At 54.7% G+C, this 25,141-nt stretch overlaps 1 protein-coding gene across 2 annotated transcripts; it reads left to right on the top strand.

Moving 5' to 3' along the window:
- Positions 1-2,262: 2,262 nt before the first annotated feature.
- On the top strand, positions 2,263-24,510 carry KANK3 (KN motif and ankyrin repeat domains 3). Of its 2 annotated transcripts, none has more exons than XM_055237504.1 (11): positions 2,263-2,300; positions 7,996-8,057; positions 10,352-11,644; positions 11,725-11,824; positions 12,029-12,235; positions 12,337-12,421; positions 12,901-13,117; positions 21,535-21,680; positions 21,805-22,005; positions 22,087-22,185; positions 24,172-24,510. In XM_055237504.1, the coding sequence occupies exons 2-11, from the start codon at positions 8,024-8,026 to the stop codon at positions 24,253-24,255; spliced, it is 2,466 nt and encodes an 821-aa protein (XP_055093479.1). In that variant the 5' UTR covers positions 2,263-2,300; positions 7,996-8,023; the 3' UTR covers positions 24,256-24,510. The 2 variants fall into 2 exon arrangements, with proteins under 2 accessions (XP_055093479.1, XP_055093478.1); XM_055237503.2 differs by having other exon boundaries at positions 2,283-2,473.
- Positions 24,511-25,141: the final 631 nt, after the last annotated feature.

Here is a 25,141-nt window from a genome sequence, read left to right as displayed (position 1 = left end):
GAGGTCGCAGTGAGCCTAGATCGTGCCATTGCACTCCAGCCTGGGCAACAAGAGCGAAACTCCGTCTCAAAAAAAAAAAAAAAAAAGTACCAGATGTTAAAATACATTTAAAAATATTACTATATTCTGGCCAGGTGTTGTGGCTTACGCCTATGATCCCAGCACTTTGTGAGGCCAAGGCAGGTGGATTGCTTGAGCCAAGGAGTTGAAGACCAGCCTGGGCAAAGTAGTAAAAGCCCGTCTCTACTAAAAATAAAAAAAATTAGCTGGGTGTGGTGGCACACACTTGTAATCCCAGCTACTTGAGAGGCTGAGGCAGGAGGATCACTTTAAACTGGGAGGTGGAGTTTGTAGTGAGCTATTGTGCCACTGTACTCTAGCCTGGGCAACAGAATGAGACCCTGACTCAAAAAAAGAAAAAATAATTATTATTTCAGCAAACATTTATTAAGCATCTATTGTGTGCTAGGGTCACTGGATAAAGCAGTTATCAAAACCAGTTTCCTGTTCCCATGGTGCTGACACTTAATTTAGAGATGGAGTCTCACTCTTTCGCCCAGGCTGGAGTACAGTGGCACAAATGGAACCTCTGCCTCCCAGGTTCAAGTGATTCTCCTGCCTCAGCCACCCAAGGAGCTGGGATTACAGGCGTGCACCACCATGTCCGATTAATTTTTTGTATTTTTTTTTTTTTTTTTTGTAGAGACAGAGTCTCACTCTGTTGCCCAGGCTGGTCTTGAACTCCTGGGCTCAAATGATCCTCCCACCTCAGCCTCAGGAAGTGCTAGGATTACAGGCATGAGCCACCCCACCTGGTCTTGCTGCTGACACTTTAGTGAGATGGCAAGCAGGTAAACCAATAAATAACCAGCCAGGCATGGTGGCTCACGCCTGTAATCCCAGCACTTTGGGAGGCCGAGGCGGGCGGATCACCTGAGGTCAGGAGTTTGAGACCAGCCTGGGCAACATGGTGAAACCCTGTCTCTACTAAAAATACAAAAATTAGCTGGGCGTGCTGGTGTGCGCCTGTAATCCCAGCTACTTAGAAGGCTGAGGCAGGAGAATCGCTTGAACCCCGGGAGGCAGAGGTTGCAGTGAGCCAAGATCGCACCACTGCACTCCAGCCTGGGACAGAGCGAGACTCTGTCTCAAAAAAAATTAAATTTAATTTAAAAATAAACCAAATAAATAACTGAGTGTTTTGTTTTTGTCTTTTTGTTTTGTTGTTTTGTTTTGTTTTGAGGACTAGCTCTTGCTATGTTGCCCAGGCTGGTCTCAACTCCTGGCTCAAGCTATCCTCCCATCTATGCCTCCCTAAATACTGGGATTACAGGCGTAAGTCACTGCGCCTGGCAATAACAGAGTCTGCTTTTGTTTTTCAGATAGTAAAAGTAGCTATTAGGTTAAAACAATAGAGTGATGAGAAAAATACTAACTGGGGAGGGGCTATGTCAGGCATTTAGGGGGCAGTAACACAAAAGCTGAACCTCAGAAAGTAGGGAAGGCCGGGCGCGGTGGCTCAGGCCTGTAATCCCAACACTTTGGGAGGCTGAGGCGGGTGGATCACTTGAGGTCAGGAGTTCAAGCCCAGCCCGGCCAACATGGTGAAACCCCATCTCTACTAAAAATACAAAAATTAGCTGGACGTGGTGGTGTGTGGCTGTAATCCCAGCTACTCGGGAGGCTGAGGCAGGAGAATTGCTTCAACCCAGGAGGCGGAGGTTGCAGTGAGTGTCACTGCACTCCAGCCTGGGACTCCGTCTCAAAAAACAAAAACAAAACAAAACAAAAAACAGTAGGGGAGCCTCAAAAAGTACCTACGTGTACAGGTGCAAGGAAAAGCATTCCAGGTAGGTAGAACAAACAGCATGTGCAGAGGCCCTGCAGTGGGGAAGATCTGGGACCTGGTACTTCACCCAGGCACTGCGAAATAAGTGCCAGTTATAGAAATCCCACCGGGTTACTCTTCTACTCATAGTTCTCCCATGGCTCCCTCGTGCCTGTGGATCAAATCCAAGCTCCTTGGCCCGGCGCTGGGCAGAGACTTGACCTCTGCTGGTGCAGAAATGCCGCCAGCCAGCGCTCGGCGACCGTCACTCCAGGGCCCGCCCCCAGTCACCACCCCTACATTCCAGGCCCCGCCTGCCTGTCCCACCCCACCGTCCCATTGGATGGCTTGGAGAGCCTCGGGTGCTGGTTGGCTGGCGTGGCCGTCAGTTAGGTGGAAGGCCTTGATAATCAGTCCCCGGACTTCGAGGGGGCGGGCTCGGGTGCGGGCGCGGCTGGGGCTGCGGCTTCAGGTAAATTGCCGGTTTGCGGGGACACGGATGGGGGATCCCTGGGTGGGTGGATTCGGCGACGCACCGGGACCCGGCGCTGCGCTGCGTTTCCACCCCGCTGAGGGCTCTGCCCGCTGCGACGGGGCGGGCGCCGTGTCCTCTGGCCGGGACCCCTCCCACATTGGGAGTCCCAGGTGGGTAGCGAGCGGAGTGGGGGGCTCTGGAGGCGTGGGCTTGCCCCCCTCTCGCCCTTCGGGAGCTCACTGCGGGGCTCGTTCGCTCCCTAATGCCACAACCGGCTCTGGGACCCTTTCCCGGGACGGCTTGGGGACCCCAGCCAGCCCCTCGCGCTGGGCTGGGTGTGGGAGCGTGACACGGAAATGGTGTTTTGGGGAGGGACGCACGGCCCCCGGACCCGCAGACAATGGGTAGCGGATGGGACCGCCCGGCGGCGCTTCCTGTAGGAAACTGCTCTGTCTCTGTGCGGCTAGGACGACCTGGGGGTGGACGGGTGATGATGACTTTAACACCCACCTTCCTGCCGCCACCAGTCCCCCACCCACCCACCTCAAGAGTCTGAGCGTCCCAGCAAACATCAGGGGCAGCCAGTACTCAGGGCCTCCTGGAAGGCGCCCTCTCCCCAGGACTGGGATCCTCACTGGCCCGCCGTGGCCCCCACCACTCCGGTTTGGTGATCACAGCTCTGCGTCCCAAAATAGTCCCTGGGGCGGGAGAGGGGGCGTATGGCGTCGGCTCTGACGGCCTAATGAGGGGGTCTCAGGCAGAGAATCCGGATCTAGCTGTGACAGCCAGGGCAGGGAGCGGAGGAGAGGGAAGGCAGCTCAACGCCCCACTTTAGCGAGGCCCCAGCCCCTGAAGCCGTAGAGGTGGTGGGCACCTCCACCCCCAATCAGGAACGCACGCAGAGTCTGACACAGGTGTAGGCTGGGAGGGACAAGTCCCCTGAGGCTCCCTGCTCCTGCTGGGAAGGGGAAGGGGCTCTTTCTAGAAAGCATTCAAGGCCAGCCTCGGTGGTTCAAGCCTGTTATCCCAGCACTTTGGGAGGTCAAGTAGGGCTGATCTCTTGAGGTCAGGAGTTTGAGACCAGACTGACCAACATGATGAAACCCGTCTCTACTAAAAATTCAAAAATTAGCCAGGTGTGGTGGCAAGTGCCTGTAATCCCAGCTACTCAGGAAGCTGAGGCAGGAGAGTCGCTTGAACCCTGGGCTTAGAGGTTGCAGTGAGCCGAGATCCTACCACTGCACTCCAGCCTGGGTGACAGAGACTCCGTCTCAAAAATAAAAATAAAAATAAAAGAAAGGATTCAAGTGTCGTGGCCAAAGCAAGGACTCTGGAAGACCTGCCTGGGTTTAAAACCTGCCTCTGCCTGTTTGTGACAGGACACAGGCAGGACACTAAACTGTTCTGTGTCTCAGTTTCTCCATCTGTACAATAGGGGAAGGGACAATGATCACAGGAAATCCAACCTCAGTGGATTTAGCTAGGATTTTAAAAAATAAGTCAAGGTCAGGTGCAGTAGCTCACACCTGTAATCTCACCACTCTGGGAGGCTAAACTGGGAAGATTGCCTGAGCCCAGGAGTTGGAGGCCAGCCTGGGCAATATAGCAAGACACCTGTATCTACAAAAAATAAAATTAGGCCGGGCACGGCTCACGCCTGGTTTGAGACCAGCCTGGCCAACATGGTGAAACCCCGTCTCTACTAAAAATACAAAAATTAGCCAAGCATGCTGGTGCACACCTGTATTCTCAGCTACTTGGGAGGCTGAGGCAGGAGAATCACTTGAACCCGGGAGGCGGAGGTTGCAGTGAGCTGAGATTGCGCCACTGCACTCCAGCCTGGGTGACAGAGCATGACTCCATCTAAAACAAACAACAAAAATTTAAAATATTAGCCTGAATTATCCAGGTGTAGAGGTCCATTCCTGTAGTCTCAGCTATTTTGGAGGCTGAGGCCGGAGGATCACTTGAGCTCAGGAGTTCAAGGCCACAGTGAGCTATGACCGAGCCACTGACTCCAGCCTGGGTGACAGAGTGAGCGAGACCTTGCCTCTAAAAAAAATAAAAATAAAAAAAATAAATATCCATAAATTCCTTAGACTAGAGGCTGGCCCATAGTAAATATCAAAAGTGTTGTTATTATTTGACATTCTGGAGGGATCCATTCCTTTCTTAGCCCAGCCTCTGGATCCAACTGCTTCAGCTAGTTTAGGTCTTAGGAATGGCCCACAGCTGTCTTCTGAGATCCCAGGGCCTGGGATTTGGGTGTGACCAGGTCACCGGAGGAGGACGCTGACCCCATTGCGTCATACAGCCAGCTGTGTGAGAAGCAGACCCAGACCCCCCAACCCTTGATCTGGACTTTTTCCACAACCCAGTTCTTCCCTGGCAATTTCCTGAAAACAAGTGATGAACGGCATTGGCTGTCCTCTGCGATGACCCGCTGGCCTATTGACCCACCCCTTGCAGCCGGTGTGAAGGGACGGGAAACAGCTGCTTGGGGACTGGAAGAGGCCCCCTGCCTGGCCTTGGAGTGGGAAGGGAGAGGTCAGGGACCTCAGCCAGACAGAGGTGGGAAATGGAATTACAGTTTCCCCAGCAGTGGAGTAGGGTAATGAGTCAGGAGGGCTGGTGGGTGCTCAATGCTCCATAGTATCAGGCACACAGGTGGTCACCAGGGATTTGAGAAGCCAGAAGGGATGGCTGGGAGTGTTGCCACGTGGTTAGCACAGATGGGCAGTGGCCCAGGGAGAGGATGAACTGGGTTTGGCAGATACCTGTCAGTGGAGGACTGGACAGGTAAGGGGCAGTCAGAAGCTGTGGCAGGGACCTGCTGACAAGGGGTCCACAGATGGGCAGAGCCCAATCTGAGGGTGCTTCCCACAGGCAACTGATTTGTTCTGTGCCTCAATTTCTCCATCTGTAAAATATGAATAATAATACTACTTTGCAGTATGCAAAGTGTTGTATGGGGGCTATGTATGTATATATATAACTATATATATATAGTCGGTTTTTTTTTTTGAGACGGAGTCTGGCTCTGTCCCCCAGGCTGGAGTGCAATGGCATGATCTCAGCTCACTGCAACCTCTGCCTCCCGGGTTCAAGCGATTCTCCTGCCTCAGCCTCCTGAGTAGCTGGGACTACAGGCATGCACCATTGTGTCCAGCTATGGCGATTACATTTAATCAGGCAGTGCATACCGTAGGCACTTTCCCCTCCCTGAAGGTTTTCCATGTGGGCTTTCCAAAGCCCATCTTTCCCACTCCATGTTCCTGTGCTTTTTTTTTTTTTTTTTTTTTTGAGACAAGGTCTTGCTTTGTCACCCAGGCTGGAATGCACTGGCATGATCATAGCTCACTGCAGCCTGCATCTCCTGGACTCAAGAGATACTCCTGCCTCAGCTTCTTGAGTAGCTGGGACTACAGGTGCATGCCAACACATCCAGCTAATTTTTGTGTTTTTTGTAGAGATGGGGTTTCGCTATTTTATTTATTTATTTATTTATTTATTTAGAGACAGAGCTTCGCTCTTGTTGCCCAGGCTGGAGAGCAATGGCTCGTGAGCCACTGTGCTCGGTGGTTTCGCTATTTAAAAACAAACAAAAAAAGATAGTGGCCAGGCACCTTGGCTCATGCCTGTAATCCCAGCACTTTGGGAGGCCGAGGTGGGTGGATCACCTGAGGTCAGGAGTTCGAGACCAGCCTGGCCAACATGATGAAACCCTATCTCTACTAAAAATACAAAAAATTAGCCGGGTGTAGTAGCAGTGGCTGTAATTCCAGCTACTCAGGAGGCTGAGGCAGGAGAATCACTTGAACGCGGGAGGCAGAGGTTGCAGTGAGCCGAGATTGTGCCACTGCACTCCAGCCTCGGCAACAAGAGGGAAATTCTGTCTCAAAAAAAAACAAAAAGAGATAGGGTCTCGCTGTGTTGCCCAGGTGGGTCTTGACTCCTAGGTTCAAGCGATCCTTCTGCTTTGGCTTCCCAGAGTGCTGAGATTTCACCCTGTGCTTTTTGAACCAAAGTTCTGGATTCAGTATTTGTCCTTGTTAAATATCACATTATTATATGTGGCCCAATCTTCCTTTCTTACAGCCTCCATCATGTCATCTAAACAGTCACTTTCCCAGGCAGCCCCATGAATAGTCACAGCTCTGACAACCCAGGTGTTTTGTGTTTGCATTATAAACTCTTACAAGCCAAGGATCAAGCCTGTGACACTCCACTAGTGACATTCCAGAGAGACAAGTATCCGTTGATTTGTTGATTTGGATCTTTGGTGCATCCAGCCCGCAATTCTCCATCATTCCTGCAAGAGTTTCACAACTGACCTTGGTAAAAATTTGGACGCACAATTACCTTTTTTTTTGAGACGGAATCTTGCTCTGTCGCCAGGCTGGAGTGCAGTGGCGTGATCTCAGCTCACTGCAACCTCCGCCTCCTAGGTTCAAGTGATTCTCCTGTCTCAGCCTCCTGAGTAGCTTCAGGTGCGTGCCACCACACCTGGCTAACTTTTGTATATTTAGTAGAGACAGGGTTTCACCATGTTGGCCAGGCTTGTCTTGAACTCCTGACTTCAGGTGATCCGCCCCGCCTCAGCCTCCCAAAGTGCTGGGATTACAGGTGTGAGCCAGGGTGCCTGGATCCAGATGAGTTTTTTTTTCTTTTTTTTTTGACACAGAGTCTTGCTCTGTTACCCAGGCTGGAGTGCAGTGGTGCCACCTCGGCTCACTGCAAGCTCCACCTCCCGGGTTCACGCCATTCTCTTGCCTCAGCCTCCGGAGTAGCTGGGACTACAGGCGCCTGCCACCACGCCCGGCTACTTTTTTCTATTTTTAGTAGAGATGGGGTTTCACCATGTTAGCCAGGATGGTCTCGATCTCCTGACCTCGTGATCCGCCCACCTCGGCCTCCCAAAGTGCTGGGATTACAGGCAGGAGCCACTGCGCCCGGCCCAGATGAGTTTTTAACGATCCTGTGAAGGGCTTCCAACTCTCGTCTTCCTTTCCTAAAGGCTCATAGTCCACTACATCGAGCATCCATTTCTAATTTTCCCCAGAGATTATCAGAAAACCCAGCAGGTCTGGAATGCCTCCCGGATTCCCAGCTACCCTTGTTTTCTTGGTCATCTTCTTTTTGCCTGATGTCTTTCCTGCTTCCTCCTGCCCGGCAGGCTGACATCTGACACCTGGGGATCATTCATTCCATCCAAAGTTTCAAGGTCGGCTAAGCACGGTGGCTCATGCCTGTAATCCCAGTACTTTGGGAGGCTGAGGCAGGCGGATAGCTTGAGGTCAGGAGTTCGAGACCAGCCTGGCCAACATGGTGAAACCTCATCTCTACTAAAAGTACAAAAATTAGCCAGGCGTGGTGGTGGGCGCCTGTAATCCCAGCCACTCGGGAGGCTGAGGCAGGAGATTCACTTGAACCTGGGAGGGGGAGGCTGCAATGAGCCGAGATTGTGGCATTGCACTCCAGCCTGGGTGACAGAGCAAGACTCTGTCTCAAAAAAAAAAAAAAAAAAAAAGTTTCCAGGTCTCTTGAGGGAAGAAGAAGGAGAGGGCACGTGTAGAGGGAGGTGGGTGGGTGGAGAAGAGCTCCTGGGTCCTGTTTGCTTAGACTCAAAGGCAGGCTCCAGAGGCTCCAGCCAGAGGGACAGCGCCCAGCCCCACCTTCACCCCTTTTGCAGGGTGCCTCTGACAGCTGCTGCGGGAAACATGGCCAAGTTTGCCCTGAATCAGAGCCTGCCTGGTGAGTGTGCAAAAAGAGATATGTGTGTGTGCGTGCGCATGCACAGAGAAACGCCTGATGCCCTTGTGTGTGGACGCAGCCCTACAGTGGCCAGAGGGTCCTCTCCAATGTCACGAGCCTGCTTTAAACCACCTATGGCATCAATCATGGCCGGGTGCGGTGGCTCATGCCTGTAATCCCAGCACTTTGGGAGGCCACGGTGGGCGGATCACTTGAGATCAGCTGTTCGAGACCAGTCTGGGCAACATGCTGAAACCCTGTCTCTACTAAAAATACAAAAATTAGCCAGGCACGGCCGGGCGCAGTGGCTCACGCCTGTAATCCCAGCACTTTGGGAGGCCAAGGCGGGCAGATCACAAGGTCAGGAGGTCAAGACCATCCTGGCTAACACGGTGAAACCCCATCTCTACTAAAAATACAAAAAATTAGCCAGGCATGATGGTGGTGGGCCCCTGTAGTTCCAACTACTCGGGAGGTTGAGGCAGGGGAATGGCTTGAACCCAGGAGGCGGAGCTTGCAGTGAGCAGAGATCACGCCACTGCACTCCAGCTTGGGCGACAGAGCCAGACTGCGTCTCAAAAAAAAAAAAAAAAAAAAAAAATTAGCCAGGCATGGTGGCGCATGCCTGTAGTCCCAGTTACTCAGGAGGCTGAGGCAGGAGAATTGCTTGAACCTGGGAGGCAGAGGCTGCAATGAGCCAAGATCGCACTGCAGCACTCCAGTCTGGGCAACAGAGCAAGACTCCGTCTCAAAAAAAGAAAAAAAAAAAAAACAAAAAAACCCCACCTGTGGCACTAATCACAAGTGGACTACACCCCTCTGCTCGGGACACCCTGGTCTCCACCTCGCTGTGACTCCAGCCGACCCTCCTACCTCCTACCCCAGGGTATTTCCATGGGCTGTTTTCTTCTAGAAATCTTTTCCCAGCTACTTCCTCCTCATCGTGCAGGGTTTCCCCTCCCCAACCTTTTTTTTTTTTTGAGACAGGGTCTCACTCTGTCACCCAGTCTGGATGCAGTGGTGCAATCTCGGCTCACTGCAACCTCTGCCTCCCCGGCTCAAGTGATCCTCCCACCTCAGCCTCCCGAGTAGCTGAGACTACAGGCGCTCACCATTATGCACAGCTATATATACATATATATATATATATATATATTTTTTTTTTTTTTTTTTTGGAGATGGGGTCTCACTTTGTTGCCCAGGTTTGTCTCCAACTCCTAAACTCTAGCGATCCACCCGCCTTGGCCTCCCAAAGTGTTGAGATTACAGGCGTGAGCCACTGCGCCTGGCCAGGGCTACTTTTTTTTTTTTTTTTTTTGAGAGGGTCTCTCTCTCTTTTTTTTTTTTTTTTGAGACAGAGTCTCGCTCTGTCGCCCAGGCTGGAGTGCAGTGGTGCGATCTCGGCTCACCGCAAACTCCGCCTACCAGGATCAAGTGATTCTCCTGCCTCAGCTTCCGGAGTAGCTGGGATTACAGGCGCGCGCCACTACCGCCCAGCTAATTTTCTTTTTTTTTGAGACGGAGTCTCGCTCTGTCGCCCAGGCTGGAGTGCAGTGGCGCCATCTCGGCTCACTGCAAGCTCCGCCTCCCTGGTTCACGCCATTCTCCTGCCTCAGCCTCTCCGAGTAGCTAGGACTACAGGCGCCCGCCACCACGCCCAGCCAATTTTTTGTATTTTTAGTAGAGACGGGGTTTCACCGTGGTCTCGATCTCCTGACCTCGTGATCCGCCCGCCTCGGCCTCCCAAAGTGCTGGGATTACAAGCGTGAGCCACCGCGCCCGGCCTCCGCCCAGCTAATTTTCTTATTTTTAGCAGAGACTGGGTTTCACCATGTTGGCCAGGCTGGTCTGGAACTCCTGACCTCAGGTGATCCGCCTGTGCCGGCCTCCCAAAATGCTGCGACTACAGGCGCGAACCACCATGCCGGGCCAGGGCTCCACTCCACAGGAAAGTCCCCTACACAGGAAAGCTTGCCTGGCAACCAAACGCTAAATCGCGCCTCCTCCGTTTATTCCCTGTTATTATTATCATTGCCATAGGCATCGTTTGGAAGGATGCTTATCTGCTTTCTACAGGAGGACAGGGATGTTTGTCTTGCTCACTGTTGTGTCCCCAGGGCCTAGAAACGTGCTTAGCACAGAGTAGGTGCTCATTAAACACGCGATTGAGTGAATACTTGGGTACAGATAGGTGTGAAGTGTGGACATGGGTGGGGGACACGCTCGGTTTGTTTAGTATATCCCGGGTTTCCCCATTCTGATGCGCCCTCCCCGTGCCCCCGTCGTGCCTCCAGACCTGGGCGGCCCCCGCCTGTGCCCGGTCCCTGCCGCCGGGGGCGCACGCAGCCCGAGCTCGCCCTACTCGGTGGAGACGCCCTACGGCTTCCACCTGGACCTGGACTTCCTCAAGTACATAGAGGAGCTGGAGCGTGGCCCCGCTGCCCGCCGCGCCCCGGGACCCCAGACCGCGCGCCGTCCCCGCGCGCCCCGGCCCGGCCTCGCGGGTGCACGTAGCCCAGGCGCCTGGACATCCAGCGAGTCCCTGGCCAGTGACGACGGTGGAGCACCGGGCGTACTCCCCCAGGGCGCGCCCTCGGGGCTCCTGATGCCGCCGCTGTCGCCGCGCGCGCCCGTGCGCAACCCGCGCGTCGAGCACACGCTCCGGGAGACCAGCCGGCGGCTGGAGCTGGCGCAGACACACGAGCACGCGCCCAGCCCCGGCCGCGGGGTCCCGCGCAGCCCACGCGGGTCCGGCCGCAGCAGCCCCGCCCCTAACCTTACCCCTGCCTCGCCCGGCCCTGCCCAACTGCAGCTGGTGCGGGAGCAGATGGCCGCGGCGCTGCGGCGCCTGCGCGAGCTCGAGGACCAGGCGCGAACGCTGCCAGAGCTGCAGGAGCAGGTGCGCGCGCTGCGCGCCGAGAAGGCGCGGCTGCTGGCCGGGCGCGCGCAGCCCGAGCCGGACGGGGAGGCCGAGACGCGCCCGGACAAGCTCGCCCAGCTGCGGCGGCTCACCGAGCGCCTGGCCACCTCCGAGCGCGGCGGCCGTGCCAGGGCCAACCCCCGGGCTGACGGCCCAGACGGCCTGGCTGCAGGGCGCAGCGAGGGCGCGCCCCAGGTCCTCGACGGGGAGGTCGGGAGTCTCGATGGGACGCCCCAGACCCGGGAGGTGGCCGCCGAGGCCGTGCCCGAGACCGGAGAAGCGGGTGCCCAGGCCGTGCCGGAGACCCGGGAGGCCGGCGTGGAGGCTGCCCCCGAGACCGTTGAGGCGGACGCGTGGGTGACCGAGGCGCTGCTGGGGCTGCCTGCGGCCGCCGAGCGCGAGCTGGAGCTGCTGCGCGCCAGCCTGGAGCACCAGCGCGGGGTGAGTGAGCTTCTGCGGGGCCGGCTGCGGGAGCTGGAGGAAGCCCGCGAGGCTGCGGAGGAGGCAGCGGCGGGGGCCCGGGCCCAGCCACGCGAGGCCACCACCCAGACCCCGTGGAGCTGTGCCGAAAAGGCCGCGCAGACCGAGCCCCCGGCGGAGGCGCCCTCCTTGACTCAGGAGAGCTCGCCCGGATCCATGGACGGAGACAGTGCCGTGGCGCCCGCGGGTGAGTCCCGACCCCGTCCCTGGGCCCTGGTTTACTCGGCGCCGGACGCGAACTCAGTGCCCTCATCTCATCCCCGCCAGGCATCCTCAAATCCATCATGAAGAAGAGAGACGGCACACCTGGTGCCCAACCCAGCTCTGGACCCAAGAGCCTGCAGTTTGTTGGGGTCCTCAACGGAGAGTGAGCGCCTTTCCCCTCCCGTGGCAGCTTCTGCCGGGACATAGACTGGGGTTGGAACCCCAGCTCTGCCCCTCTGCTGGCAGCAGGGTCTGGGCAATCCTCAGTTTCCTCATCTGTTTAATGGGAACGGCCACACCCACATCGCAGGACTCCAGAACGAGCCCACAGGGGAGGTTTAGCAGATGCCTCCCACCCTGCCCCCAGGTACGAGAGCTCCTCCAGCGAGGACGCCAGCGACAGCGATGGCGACAGCGAGAACGGTGGCGCCGAGCCCCCGGGTAGCTCCTCGGGCTCCGGGGATGACAGCGGCGGGGGATCTGACTCGGGCACCCCTGGCCCTCCCAGCGGCGGGGACATCCGGGACCCTGAGCTCGAGGCGGAGGCAGAGCCTCAGCCGGTGGCACAGGGGAGGTGAGCGGCTCTCGCTAGTTGTTTGGAGAGGAGGCGGCTGTCCTCCTCCTGGTCGGCGCTGCCCCCGATCCATCCTGAGCCTCTCCTGGCCTCCTCTGCAGGTGCGAGCTGAGCCCGCGTCTGAGGGAGGCGTGCGTAGCGCTGCAGCGGCAGCTGAGCCGGCCCCGCGGAGTAGCCCGCGACGGCGTGAGTGCCCCGGGAGCGCAGCACCAGGGAGTGGCGTGGGAGCCTCCAAGGACCTCTGACGCCCACTTAGGGGAGCGCACCGGGTTCCGTCCCTTCCCACCAGGCACCTCGCCTGACCCCGGGCTCTCCGAAGGGATCTCCTTCCCAGGACAGCGCCGATCTTTCCTTGGTTTCCCCAAAGAGGCCCGGCCCCAGCCCCACTCCTGGACTCCCCAAGGGCAAGCGTTCATTGCCTTTCCCCGTTCCATGTTCTCCCGCAAATTCTTCCCTAGAAGGAAAGGACCCCCTTACCCCATGTTTGCCCTCCGATAGGGGTGTGGCCCCAGCCCTCCATCTGGGTCCGCATGGCTCCCCACCTGGACGAGGAGTGACCTTCCTTCCCTGCCTGGAAACGCCAAATGGGTCTCTTCCCAGTCCCGCCCCTCCCCAGCTCCCCCACCACGGCGCCGCCGTGGACCATCGCCGATGTTACCTTGCAGGGTGCAGTGCGCCTCGTGGCCCAGGAGTGGTTTCGAGTGTCCAGCCAGCGGCGCTCTCAGGCGGAGCCCGTGGCCAGGATGCTGGAAGGGGTGAGGCGCCTGGGATCCGAACTGCTGGCGCACGTGGTGAACCTGGCGGATGGCAACGGGAACACGGCCCTGCACTACAGTGTGTCCCACGGGAACCTGGCCATCGCAAGCCTGCTCCTGGATACGGGTCAGAGCCAAGGGAGGGTGGGTGGGACACCAGGAAATGGGTTGGGGGAGAGGGCTGGGGCTGACCTAGGCTCAAAGACTCTGGAGAGGAAAGCAGAGAATGGCTGTCCAGCACAGGGCACCACTCCTCCTTGAGTTTTTTTATTTTATTTTATTTTTGAGACGGAGTTTCACACTGTCGCCAGGCTGGAGTGCAGTGGCGCGATCTCGGTTCACTGCATCCTCCGCTTCCCAGGTTCAAGCAATTCTCCTGCCTCAGCCTCCCGAGTAGCTGGGACTACAGATGTGCGCCACCACGCCCGGCTAATTTTTTTTTTTTTTTGAGATGGAGTCTCGCTCTGTCACCCAGGCTGGAGTGCAGTGGCGCAATCTCGGCTCACTGCAAGCTCCGCCTCCCGGGTTCACGCCATTCTCCTGCCTCAGCCTCTCCGAGTAGCTGGGACTACAGGCGCCCGCCACCACGCCCGGCTAATTTTTTTTTTTTTTTTTTTTGTATTTTTAGTAGAGACGGGGTTTCACCATGGTCTTGATCTCCTGACCTTGTGATCCGCCCGCCTCGGCCTCCTAAAGTGCTGAGATTACAAGCGTGAGCCACCGCGCCCGGCCTTAATTTTTGTATTTTTAGTGGAGATGGGGCTTCACCATGTTGGCTAGGATGGTCTTGATCTCCTGACCTGGTGATCTGCCTGCCCCAGCCTCCCAAAGTGCTGGGATTACAGGCGTGAGCCACTGCACCCAGCCAACCTCCTCGGGTTTTAAACCTCTTCGTTTCTGGGTTCCCAAAGGCCTTCTGCCGTCTGAGCCAGACGTGGTGGCTCATGCCTTTAACCCCAGCACTTTGGGAGGCTGAGGTGGGCGGATCACTTGAGGTCAGGAGTTCCAGACCAGCCTGGCCAACATGGCAAAACCCCATCTCTACTAAAAATACAAAAATTAGCTGGGTGTGGTGGCACATGCCTGTAATTCCAGCTACTCAGGAGGCTGAGGCACGAGAATCGCTTGAACCTGGGAGGCAGAGGTTGCAGTGAGCTGAGATCGTGCTACTGCACTCCAGCCTGGGTGACAGAGTGAGGCTCAGTCTCAAAAACAAAAACAAAACAACAAAAAAAACCCCAGAAACTAGCTGGGCGTGGTGGTGGGAACCTGTAATCCCAGCTCTTTGGGAGGCTGAGGTTCAAGGATCACTTGAACCCAGGAGGCAGAGGTTGCAGTAAGTCAAGAGTGAGCACCACTGTACTCCAGCCTGGGCCACAAAGCAAGATTCCATCTCAAAAAAAAAAAAAAAAAAAAGAGGCCTTTTGGCCCCCACTTTGCAGCTGGAGGGAATACACAGTTCTGGGCTTAGGTAAACCTCAGTTTAGGGGCATTATTTAATCTTGCTTGTGAAATGGGGTTGACAAGGCCTCCCTCCCTGGGTAGCTATGATAATACAGGTAGTACGAGATCAGTAAATGGCCACCATTTGCTCTGTCCCTGACTCTCCAGCTGGAGCACTCACCGAGTTCCTGAGCCCCAGTGTCCAGCCTGGAGGAGAGGCACTCACCAGGCAGGGCTCTGACTCCCTCCTGGGATGGGGCACTGTGCCCCACCCACCTCCAGCTGCTTGCCCCGATAAACTGGGCACAAAGGGTCTGGTGGGCGGTAAACAAATCACTGTTCACCAGGATACCCCTCCCTCCAGGTACCCTCCTGCAGGTTCAGAAACCTCTGAGTCAGCCTTTGGGCACCTCTGGCACTAACTGCAGGCTGAGGCGGGTCCCACTGCCCGCCCCCAACCCCCTAAACACGCAGATCCCTCCCATCCCTGCAGGTCTTTATGACCTAGGAAAGGATACAGCTGCTGTGGAAGCTGGTACATTGTAGGAGACAGGGGACAGTGAATGAATCTAAGTGAATTTCTTGGGCATCTCATGCCTTAAAGGGATCTGGGGCTGCGGCAGGGAAGTAGGCACCGTTGGTCACCACAAGAGGCCCCAGCCTCCTTGGCCCCTTTATCTCCTGCATTTGAATCCCCATTTGTTTGTTGTTGTTGTTGTTGTTGTTGTTGTTTTGATGTGGAGTCTCTGTCGCCCAGGCTGGAGTGCAGTGGCACGATCTCTCTGCTCACTGCAACCTATGCCTCCAAGGTTCGAGCGATTCTCCTGCCTCAGCCTCCCGAGTAGCTGGGACTACAGGCGCCTGCCACCATGCCCAGCTAATTTTTGTACTTTTAGTAAAGACGGGGTTTCAACATGTTGGCGAGGCTCAAACACCTGACCTCAACTGATCTGCCTGCCTCAGCCTCCCAAAGTGCTGGGATTACAAGCGTTAGCCACTTTGCCCGGCCTTGTTTGTTTTTTTGAACAGTCTTGCTCTGTCGCCCAGGCTGGACTGCAGTGGTGCAATATCAGCTCACTGCAACCTCCACCTCCCAGGTTCAAGTGATTCTTGTGTCTCAGCCTCCTGAGTAGCTGGGATTACAGGCGCGCGTACCACACCCAGCTAATTTTTGTATTTTTTTTTTTTTCGAGATGGAGTTTCACTCTTGTTGCCCAGGCTACAGTGCAATGGCACAATCTCGGCTCACTGCAACCTCCGCCTCCCAGATTCAAGCGATTCTCCTGCCTCAGCCTCCCGAGTAACTGGGATTATAGGCATGCACCACCACACCCAGCTAATTTTGTATTAGTACAGACAGGGTTTCTCCATGTTTGTTAGGTTGGTCTCGAACTCCCGACCTCAGGTAATCTGCCTGCCTCAGCCTCCCAAAGTGCTGGGATTACAGGTGTGTGCCACCGTGCCCGGCCAATTTTTCTATTTTTAGTAGAGACGGGTTTCACCATGTTGGCCAGGCTGGTCTTGAACTCCTGACCTCAAGTGATCTCCTGCCTAAAGTGCTGGTATTATAGGTGTGAGCAGTGTGCCCAGCCTCTAATTCCCATTTGGCTCCACCTCTCCAGACCCTCCCCTGGTTCTCACTCATCTCCCCTCTGCCTATACTTGCTTGCTGTCATATACACTAACGCCCCTGCATTCAGGGGCTGTTTCCTCTTTCATCCCCTGGAATCCAGGGCCTGGAGGTACGTGGGTGTGCACTTTGCTCTTGCTCTCCACTTCCAGACCTTTCCCCCTCTTCCTTCTCAAACCCTACCTTGGAGCATCTTGTCGCTGACTAGGCCCCTCCCCACTCTGCCTCTCCGGCTTCTACCTCTGACCTCAAGTAGCTCCTCCTTTCTTGAACTTTAGCTCCTGGCCAGTTCTCCCTCTCTCCCTCCAGCCTAATCCTTGCTGCAAAGCAGGTCCACTGTGCACTGGTTACCCCTTCAGCCCATTGCACCTAGGAATTTGCTTTTCCCACCTGCCCAAGTCTGGTAAGGTAGAATACTCATTCACATAACAAGTTACACGAAGCAGGTTCTTTATTTACAGATAGGTAGCAAGAAACAGCAGAAGCCTAAGATTGACAGTGAGCCAATCCCCCAAGGCTCAGGAAGGCTGCCCAAGGTGAATGGAATCTGGTCTGCAGGTGCCCCACTTGCACCGCAGGTGAGGGACCCTGGAAAGCAGCCCACTCTAGATTTTATACCCTGGGGAACAGGAATCGCTGGGCTAACGCATTAAAGGACAACATGTTTCTAGATGGGGACAGGAACAGAGCCTAGGCTGTTCCAGTCAGTTCCTCCTTATCTCAAGATTGCATTTCCAGAGCATTCTATAGTTCGTCTTTTTTTTTTTTTTTCTTTCGAGGCCGAGTCTCGCTCTGCTGCCTGGCTGGAGTGCAGTGGCGCGATCTCAGATCTCAGCTCACTGCAACCTCTGCCTCCCGGGTTCAAGTGATTCTCCTGCCTCCGCCTCCCGAGCAGCTAGGATTACTGGCAAGCGCCATCATGACCGGCTAATTTTTGTATTTTCAGTAGAGACGGGGTTTCACCATGTTGGCCAGGCTGGTCTTTAACTCCTGACCTCAGGTGATCTGCCCGCCTCAGCCTCCCAAAGTACTGGGATTACAGGAGTGAGCAACCGCACCTGGCCGGCACTTGTCAATTTCTTTTTCTTTTTCTGAGATGGAGTCTTGCTCTGTCACCCAGGCTGGAGTGCAGTGGCGCAATCTCAGCTCACTGCAAGCTCTGCCTCCCGGGTTCACGCCATTCTCCTACCTCAGCCTCCCCAGCAGCTGGGACTACAGGTGCCCACCACCAGCCCGGCTAATCTTTTTTTTATTTTTAGTAGAGACAGGGTTTCACCGTGTTAGCCAGGATGGTCTCGATCTCCTGACCTCGTGATCCACCCGCCTTGGCCTCCCAAAGTGCTGGGACTACAGGCGTGAGCCACCGTGCCTGGCCCACTTGTCAGTTTCAACATCCTCCCCCATGAGCCCTGCAACCTCCTGGCTGCTCTCCTTCCTTGACCTTGACTCTGCCCCACATCAGCTTTACAGGTATAACCTCAGCCCCAGACCTTGATGTCCCTAATAGTTGTGCCCCTTACAGAATCTCACTTCTCAGCTCCCCGCTTCCCGACCCTCACCTCCCAGCTTCTCGGCTCACAGGCTCCCATTCCCCAACTCCAGTAATCCTTGGACCTTACGGGGACAGTTACCCACTGCTCCCTCTCCGTTTCACAGCCCCCACCCCTTGTCTCTTTGCCTCTGTCATCCTCCTTCAGCCTGTCATGAACTCTTCTCCATACCCCTCTCTCACCCAACCCTACCTGCCTGCCTGACAGACCCACAGCAAACCGTCAAGTGTGTGTTGAATAAATGCTTGCTCCCACAGAACTTTCAGGAATGTGTAGTTTTGAGTGTGTGTGTGTGTGTGTGTGTGTGTGTGTGTGTGTGTGTGGTGGGAGTGGTGAGCGAAGAGTGGAGAGAGACGATTATCAAGTAAAAACATGAAATAATTTCAAATGGTAGTAAGGGCCATAGCAGAAGACAAGCAGGGGATCAAGTCAACAAAGAGGGTGATTCCTTTTAAATTTTTTTGTAGGCATGGGGTTTCGCCATGTTGCTCAGGCTGATCTCCAACTCCTGGGCCCAAGTGATCCTCCCTCCTCAGTCTCCCAAGTAGCAGGGACTACAGGCGTTCTCCACCACACCCGGCTAATTTTTGTGTTTTTATTAGAGATGAGGTCTCGCTCTTGTTGTCCAGGCTGTTCTCAAACTCCAGAGCTCAAGTGATCCTCCTGCCTCGGCCTCCAGTGTTCTGGAATTATAGGCGTAAGCCACTGTGCTTGGCCAGGGTGATTCTTTAGTTAAGCAAGGTCAAGGGTAGCTGCAAGAGAAAAAGGAGAGGGAGCAGGAAGATGGGTGGGTCCCTTGGCTAGCCTGCAGGGACCCCACTCTGGTTATTTCTGTGTGCTCCTCCCTGACCACCTGACGCCTTACACAGTGTCTTAGTGGAAGGCATGGACACCACACAGCATGCCACCCAAACAGGGAACGTCCCCCCAACCCGTTTTTACAGAAGCTTTGTTCCAGGCTGGGGTGCAGTGGCGTGATGCAGCCTCAATCTCCCAGGCTCAAGCGATCGTTCCACCTCAGCCTCCTGAGTATTTGGGACCACAGGGATGAACCATCACACTCAGCTAATTTTTTTTTTTTTTTTTTTTTTTTTTTGGGATGGAGTCTCCCTCTGTCACCAGGCTGGAGTGCAGTGGCGTGATATCGGCTCACTGCAACCTCTGTCTCCCATGTTCAAGCGATGCTCCTGCCTCAGCCTCTCAAGTAGCTGGGACTACAGGCACACACCACCATGCCCGGCTAATTTTTTGTATTTTTAGTAGAGATGGTATTTCACCATGTTGGCCAGGATGGTCTTGATCTCTTGACCTCGTGATCTGCCTGCCTTGGCCTCCCAAAGTGCTGGGATTACAGACGTGAGCCACTGTGTCTGGCCAAATTTTTTAAGAGATGGGGGGTCTTCCTATGTTGCTCAGGCTGGCCTCAGACTCCTGGCCTCAAGTGATCCTCCTGCCTTGGCCTCCCTAAGCATTTGAGTGTACAGGCGTGAGCCAACATGCCTGGCCTCCATTTTTGCTGTCATTTGACTTAACCCTTTACTCCTCAGTCCCTCATCTCAGCTCTCCTTCCTCACTAGGGATCATGACCCCAATCCCGCTCCTTTCCCCAAGCTCCTCATTCATTTCCTTAAACTACCTCAATCCTCAGAGCCTTCAGAATGGCAGGAAACAGGGATTAAAACAGCCAGTACAGGAAATGTCATCCAAACAGGCACTATGCGGAACAGGGGCCAGGATGGTAACAGAACTGATCCCAGAGGAAACTGAGCTCACGTTTGTGTTTTATTCAGGATAGGCAGTGTTGACCAGGCTGTTTTGCTTCCTAGGGCTGCCATCAAAGTATCACTGTGAGCTGCTTCAAACAACAGGTGGCCAGAAGTCTGAAATCAAGGTGATGGCAGGTTTTTTTTTTTTTCGTGTGTGAGACAGAGTCTTGCTCTGTCGCCCAGGCCGGAGTACAGTGGCGCTGTCTTGGCTCACTGCAAGCTCCGCCCCCAAGGTTCACGCCATTCTCCTGCCTCAGCCTCCCAAGTAGCTGGGACCACAGGCGCCCACCACCATGCCCGACTAATTTTTTGTTTTTTGTTTTTTGTATTTTTAGTAGAGACAGGGTTTCACTGAGTTAGCCAGGATGATCTCGATCTCCTGACCTTGTGATCCGCCAGCCTCGGCCTCCCAAAGTGCCAGGATTACAGGCGTGAGCCACCGCACCTGGCTTTTTTTTTTTTTTAACAACAGGTGGTCAGAAGTCTGAAATCAAGGTGTTGGCAGGTGTTTTTTGTTTGTTTGTTTGTTTTTGTTTGTTTTGAGACAGGGTCTCACTGTGTCACCGAGGCTGGAGTGCAGTGGCGTGATCTTGGCTCACTGCAGCTCCCAGGTTCAAGTGATTATCCTGCCTCAGCCTCTCAAGTAGCTGGGATTACAGGTGCCCGCCACCACTCCTGGCTATTTTTTGTGTTTTTAGTAGAGACGGGGTTCACCCTGTTGGCCAGGCTGGTCTCGAACTCCTCACCTCAAGTGATCCACCACCTCGGCCTCTCAAAGTGCTGGGATTACAAGTGTGAGCCACTGCCCTGGCAACCAAATTCATTTTAAATTCTTGCTCCTGGCCAGGCGCGGTGGCTTACGCCTGTAATCCCAGCACTTTGGGAAGCTGAGGCAAGCGAATCACGACGTCAGGAGTTCGAGACTAGCCTGACCAACATGGTGAAACCCTATCTCTACTAAAAATACAAAAATTAGCTGGGCGTAGTGGTGCGTGCCTGTAATCCCAGCTACTCAGGTGGCCAAGGCAGAAGAATCGCTTGAATCTGGGAGGCAAAGGTTGCAGTGAGCTGAGATCGTGCCACTGCACTCCAGCCTGGGCGACAGAACGAGACTCCATCTCTAAATAAATAAATAGTTGCTCCTGGCTGCTGTGTGGAACCTGGAGTGGATTCAGAGAGAAGGGTGGAGGCTGGCACTGTTCTTAAGGGGAGCAACGATGGTGGCTTGGCGGGTGGTGGCCATGAAAATAAACATATCCTTTTATTATTCAGTCAACAAATGTTTAACTGAGCATCTACTATGTGCCAGGTATTGTTCTAAGTACTGAGGGATACAGCAGCAAACAAAACCAAGTTCCTGCCTGATTTGAAATAGGGAGGTACGGGCCAGTGGCTCATGCCTGTAATTCCAGCACTTTGGGAGGCCACGGTGGGTGGATCACTTGAGATCAGGAGTTCGAGACCAGCCTGGCCAACATGGTGAAACCCTGTTTCTACTAAAAAATACGAGCCAGGCACGGTGGCTCATGCCTATAATCCCAGCACTTTGGGAGGCCAAGGCAGGTGGATCACAAGGTCAGGAGATTGAGACCATCCTGGCTAACACGGTGAAACCCTGTCTCTACTAAAAATACAAAAAATTAGCCAGGCATGGTGGCGGGCACCTGTGGTCCCAGCTACTTGGGAGGCTGAGGCAGAAGAATGGCGTGAACCCGGGAGGCGGAGCTTGCAGTGAGCTGAGATCGTACCACTGCACTGCAGCCTCGGCGACAGAGCGAGACTCCGTCTCAAAAAAAAAAAAATACAAAAATTAGCTGGGCATGGTGGCACATGCTGTAATTCCAGCTACTCGGGAGGCAGAGACTGGAGACTGCAGTGAGCTGAGATCGTGCCACTGCACTCCAGCCGGGGTGACAGAGCAAGACTATGTCTCAAAAAAAAAAAAAAAAAAAGATGAAATAGGAAGGTCCTTCACTGAGCAGATAATATTTGAGCAACACCTTAGTGAGGGAGGAACCACGTGGCTATTGTGGGGAGAACGTTGAGGAGACCACCCCGTATACAGGTGCTGTGCCCGAGGCTCGCAGGGAGGTGAGTGGATCAAGTCGGGCCACGGTGTTGGCATCTCCGTGGACGGCCCCCTTTTCTCTCCCAGGGGCCTGCGAGGTCAACCGCCAGAACCGAGCAGGCTACTCGGCCCTCATGCTGGCTGCACTCACCTCTGTGAGGCGGGAAGAGGAGGACATGGCTGTGGTCCAGAGACTCTTCTGCATGGGCGATGTCAATGCCAAGGCCAGTCAGGTGCGTGGGCGCGCCCACTGTGGCTCTCAGCCAGGAGTCACTTCTACTTTGGGAGTCAACCTGTCTGTGACCTCCCTTCCCTGAGCCTACCCTAGCCTGTTCCCTCTTCTTCCCCACTCCCCAGACGGGACAGACAGCCCTCATGCTGGCCATCAGCCATGGCCGACAGGACATGGTGGCAGCCCTGCTGGCGTGTGGGGCTGATGTGAATGCGCAGGATGCGGATGGGGCCACAGCGCTGATGTGCGCCAGTGAATATGGGCGCCTGGACACCGTGCGGCTGCTGCTCGCCCAGCCAGGCTGCGACCCTGCCATCCTGGACAATGTAAGACCCCACAATGGGGCTGGCATCTTGGGGGTGCCCATGGCTTGGCTCAGGGATCTGACTGTCCCTAACTTTCCACAGGAGGGCACCAGTGCCCTGGCCATCGCCCTGGAGGCCGAGCAGGATGAGGTGGCCGCTCTGCTACATGCCCACCTGAGCTCGGGCCAGCCTGACACCCAGGTGAGCACAGCTCTGGAAGAAACAAACCTTCCCAGCTGCAAATTCAGTTTGCAGAGGATAGTAAATGTGCCCCAAGCCTCCCTTTCTGCTCCCCAAAGGTGGCACCAGGGGTGCAGAACCAGTGTCTGGATTCTCCTATGTGGCTTTTTTTTTTTTTTTTTTGGAGACAGGGTCTCACTGTAACCCAGGTTGGGGTGTAGTGGTGATCAGAGCTCACTGCAGCCTCAAACTCCTGAGCTCAAGGGATCCTTCGGCCTCAGCATCCTCAAGTGCTGGGATTACAGGTGTGAAACCAGAGCGCCTGGCAGGGGCTAGGATTTGATGTGAAAGCAGCAAAACCCCAGTGAGGTTGACACTACTCCAGGTCATGAGACTGAGGCCTCAAGGGGGGAAGTAACCTAAGGTCACAGAGACCTAGCTAAGATCTTTCATGCATGCCCCTGGGCTCCTGTTACCTACTGCCAGGGAGGCTCTTATCAAAAGAAAAAGGAGCCCATTGGCATCAGGCAGGGTGCGGAAGGGGGTCCAGAGCTTCAGAACTGGAGACTGGGTGAGTTTGCAGAACACATCAGCCCCCAACACCACTATACTCTGATGGCAAGTGCCAGGATGTTTCAGCACTTTCATAATCCAGGTCATCTACTCAGCCCACTCGTCCTGTACAGGTTGACCCCAATTTACCATGGCTCCACTTAACAATTTTTTATTTACTTATTTTTGAGATGGAGTCTTCCTCTGTCACCGAGGCTAGAGTGCAGTGGGGTGACTGCAGCTCACTGCAACCTCCACCTCTGGGGTTCAAGCGATTCATCTGCCTTAGCCTCTCAAGTACTGGGACTACAGGCACGTGCCATCATGCCCAGCTAATTTTTTTTTTTCATTTGGAGACAAGAGTCTCGCTCTGTCACCCAGGCTGGAGTGCAGTGGCACAATCTCAGTTCACTGCAACCTCCACCTCCCAGGTTCAAGTGATTCTCATGCCTCAGCCTCCTGAGTAGCTGGGATTACAGGCATGCGCCACCATACCCAGCTCATTTTTGTTTTCTTTTTTTTTTTAAGAGTTGCTTTGGCCGGGCGTGGTGGCTCATGCTTGTAATCCCAGCACTTTGGGAGGCCGAGGCGGGCGGATCACAAGGTCAGAAGATCGAGACCACTGTGAAACCCCATCTCTACTAAAAATACAAAAAAAATTAGCCGGGCGTGGTGGCGGGCGCCTGTAGTCCCAGCTACTCGAAGAGGCTGAGGCAGGAGAATGGCGTGAACCCGGGAGGCGGAGCTTGCAGTGAGCTGAGATTGCACCACTGCACTCCAGCCTGGGCGACAGAGCGAGACTCCGTCTCAAAAAAAAAAAAAGAGTTGTTTTGTTGCCCAGGCAGGAGTGCAATGGCACGATCTTGGCTCACTGCAACCTCCACCTCCCAGGTTCAAGAAATTCTTCTGCCTCAGCCTCCCAAGTAGCTGGGATTACAACAGGCGTGAGCCATCGCGCCTGGCACCACTTACAATTTTTTGACTTCACGATAGCATGAAAGCGATGTGTACTTAGCAAAAACCACACTTCAGCAGAGTATTCAATAAATTACACGAGACATTCAATACTTTATTAAAACAGGCTTCGTGTTAGACGAGTTTCCCCAACTACAGGGTAAGGCGTTCTGAACAAGCTTAAGATGGACCATGCTAAGCTGTGATGTGTGGTAGATTAGGTGTATTAAACACATTTCAATTTGCAATACTTTCAACCTATGATGTACTCACCAGGACGTAACCCACTGTAAACTGAGGAACACCTGTACTCACCCCACTGGAAGGGATGTGGGAGGAAGGTCAAGCACCTCTTCCAGGTCAGAAGGGGCAGAGATAGGATACAAACCAGGCAGCCTGGCTCCATGGTAAAAGAACCTCCACTAAGTGAGGCTGGGGCTGAATCCCGTTTCCTGCCTCAAGGAGATTGCAGTAGGCCCCCCTCTTTTCCCCTCTCTCCAGAGCGAGTCACCCCCTGGCTCCCAGACAGCCACATCTGGTGAAGGAGAATGCAGTGACGGTGGAGAGAACCCCTGGGTTCAGTGAGCTGCCTCATCTGGCTCACTACACCTAGCTGTGGGGAGATCTCCTCCTCAGTCACGTCAGCCTTTGGCGCACAGAAGGGTCCAGGGTCCTCTGCTCAGAAGCTAACACTGGCTGAAGAGAAAGGCAATTTCAGTTGGGGTGACTGTGGCAGGAAGGGACTCACCCTGGCCCCACCAAGGTGAGGTGGGGACCAAGTGATATAGCCCTGGTCCACCCACTCTCTGAAACTTCTTTGCTAATAAAACATTCCTACTACGCTTGTGTTTTGTTTGGGGTAGAGGGTGCAATATACAAACACCACCCCCCGCCTCAAAAAGGAAAAGCTTCGTTTGGCAAGACCGCACGGCCAGGATTTCCAGAGTGCGGAGGATCGGTGACCGCCTGGGAGCCACTCAAGAAACCCAGAGAAACCCTAGTCGCATAACCCAGACAAGAACCCGAGTTAACTTGAAACACAAACGCTTTATTTAAAGGAGCATTTCAATTCCGTGTGGCGGGCAAAAAACAAAAGGAGCACATTGTGACCATTCCCATCGGCCAAGTGGTCGAACCCAACATCCAAGACCCTGTAAACAGACCCAAACGAGATGTTGACAGGCCCTGCAGCAATTGGCAAACTCCCGCCTCCCTCTTGTCAGTCTCTGTAGACTCTGCCTCCCAAACCCTCTCACCCGGGACTTAACGAAGCCTCCCTACCACCAACCAAAAGGTCTATCAAAGGGGTGTCCTCTTTGCACCCACCAGCGAGCAGCCAAGCTCAGCGCAACCTCCGGGCTTCTCGCTCTGACTCCAAAAGGGTGAGCACGTCGCCCTCACGCACCGGGCCTTTTACATTGCGGATGATGGATCGGCTCGTGTCGTCCATGAATTCCACGCGCACCTACGG

This window comes from Symphalangus syndactylus, chromosome 13, assembly GCF_028878055.3.
Source record: "Symphalangus syndactylus isolate Jambi chromosome 13, NHGRI_mSymSyn1-v2.1_pri, whole genome shotgun sequence".
In the NCBI taxonomy this organism is placed as follows: Eukaryota; Metazoa; Chordata; class Mammalia; order Primates; family Hylobatidae; genus Symphalangus; species Symphalangus syndactylus.
The sequence above is the reverse complement of the archived record's forward strand: the minus strand, read 5'-3'. Positions and strand labels throughout refer to the sequence as shown.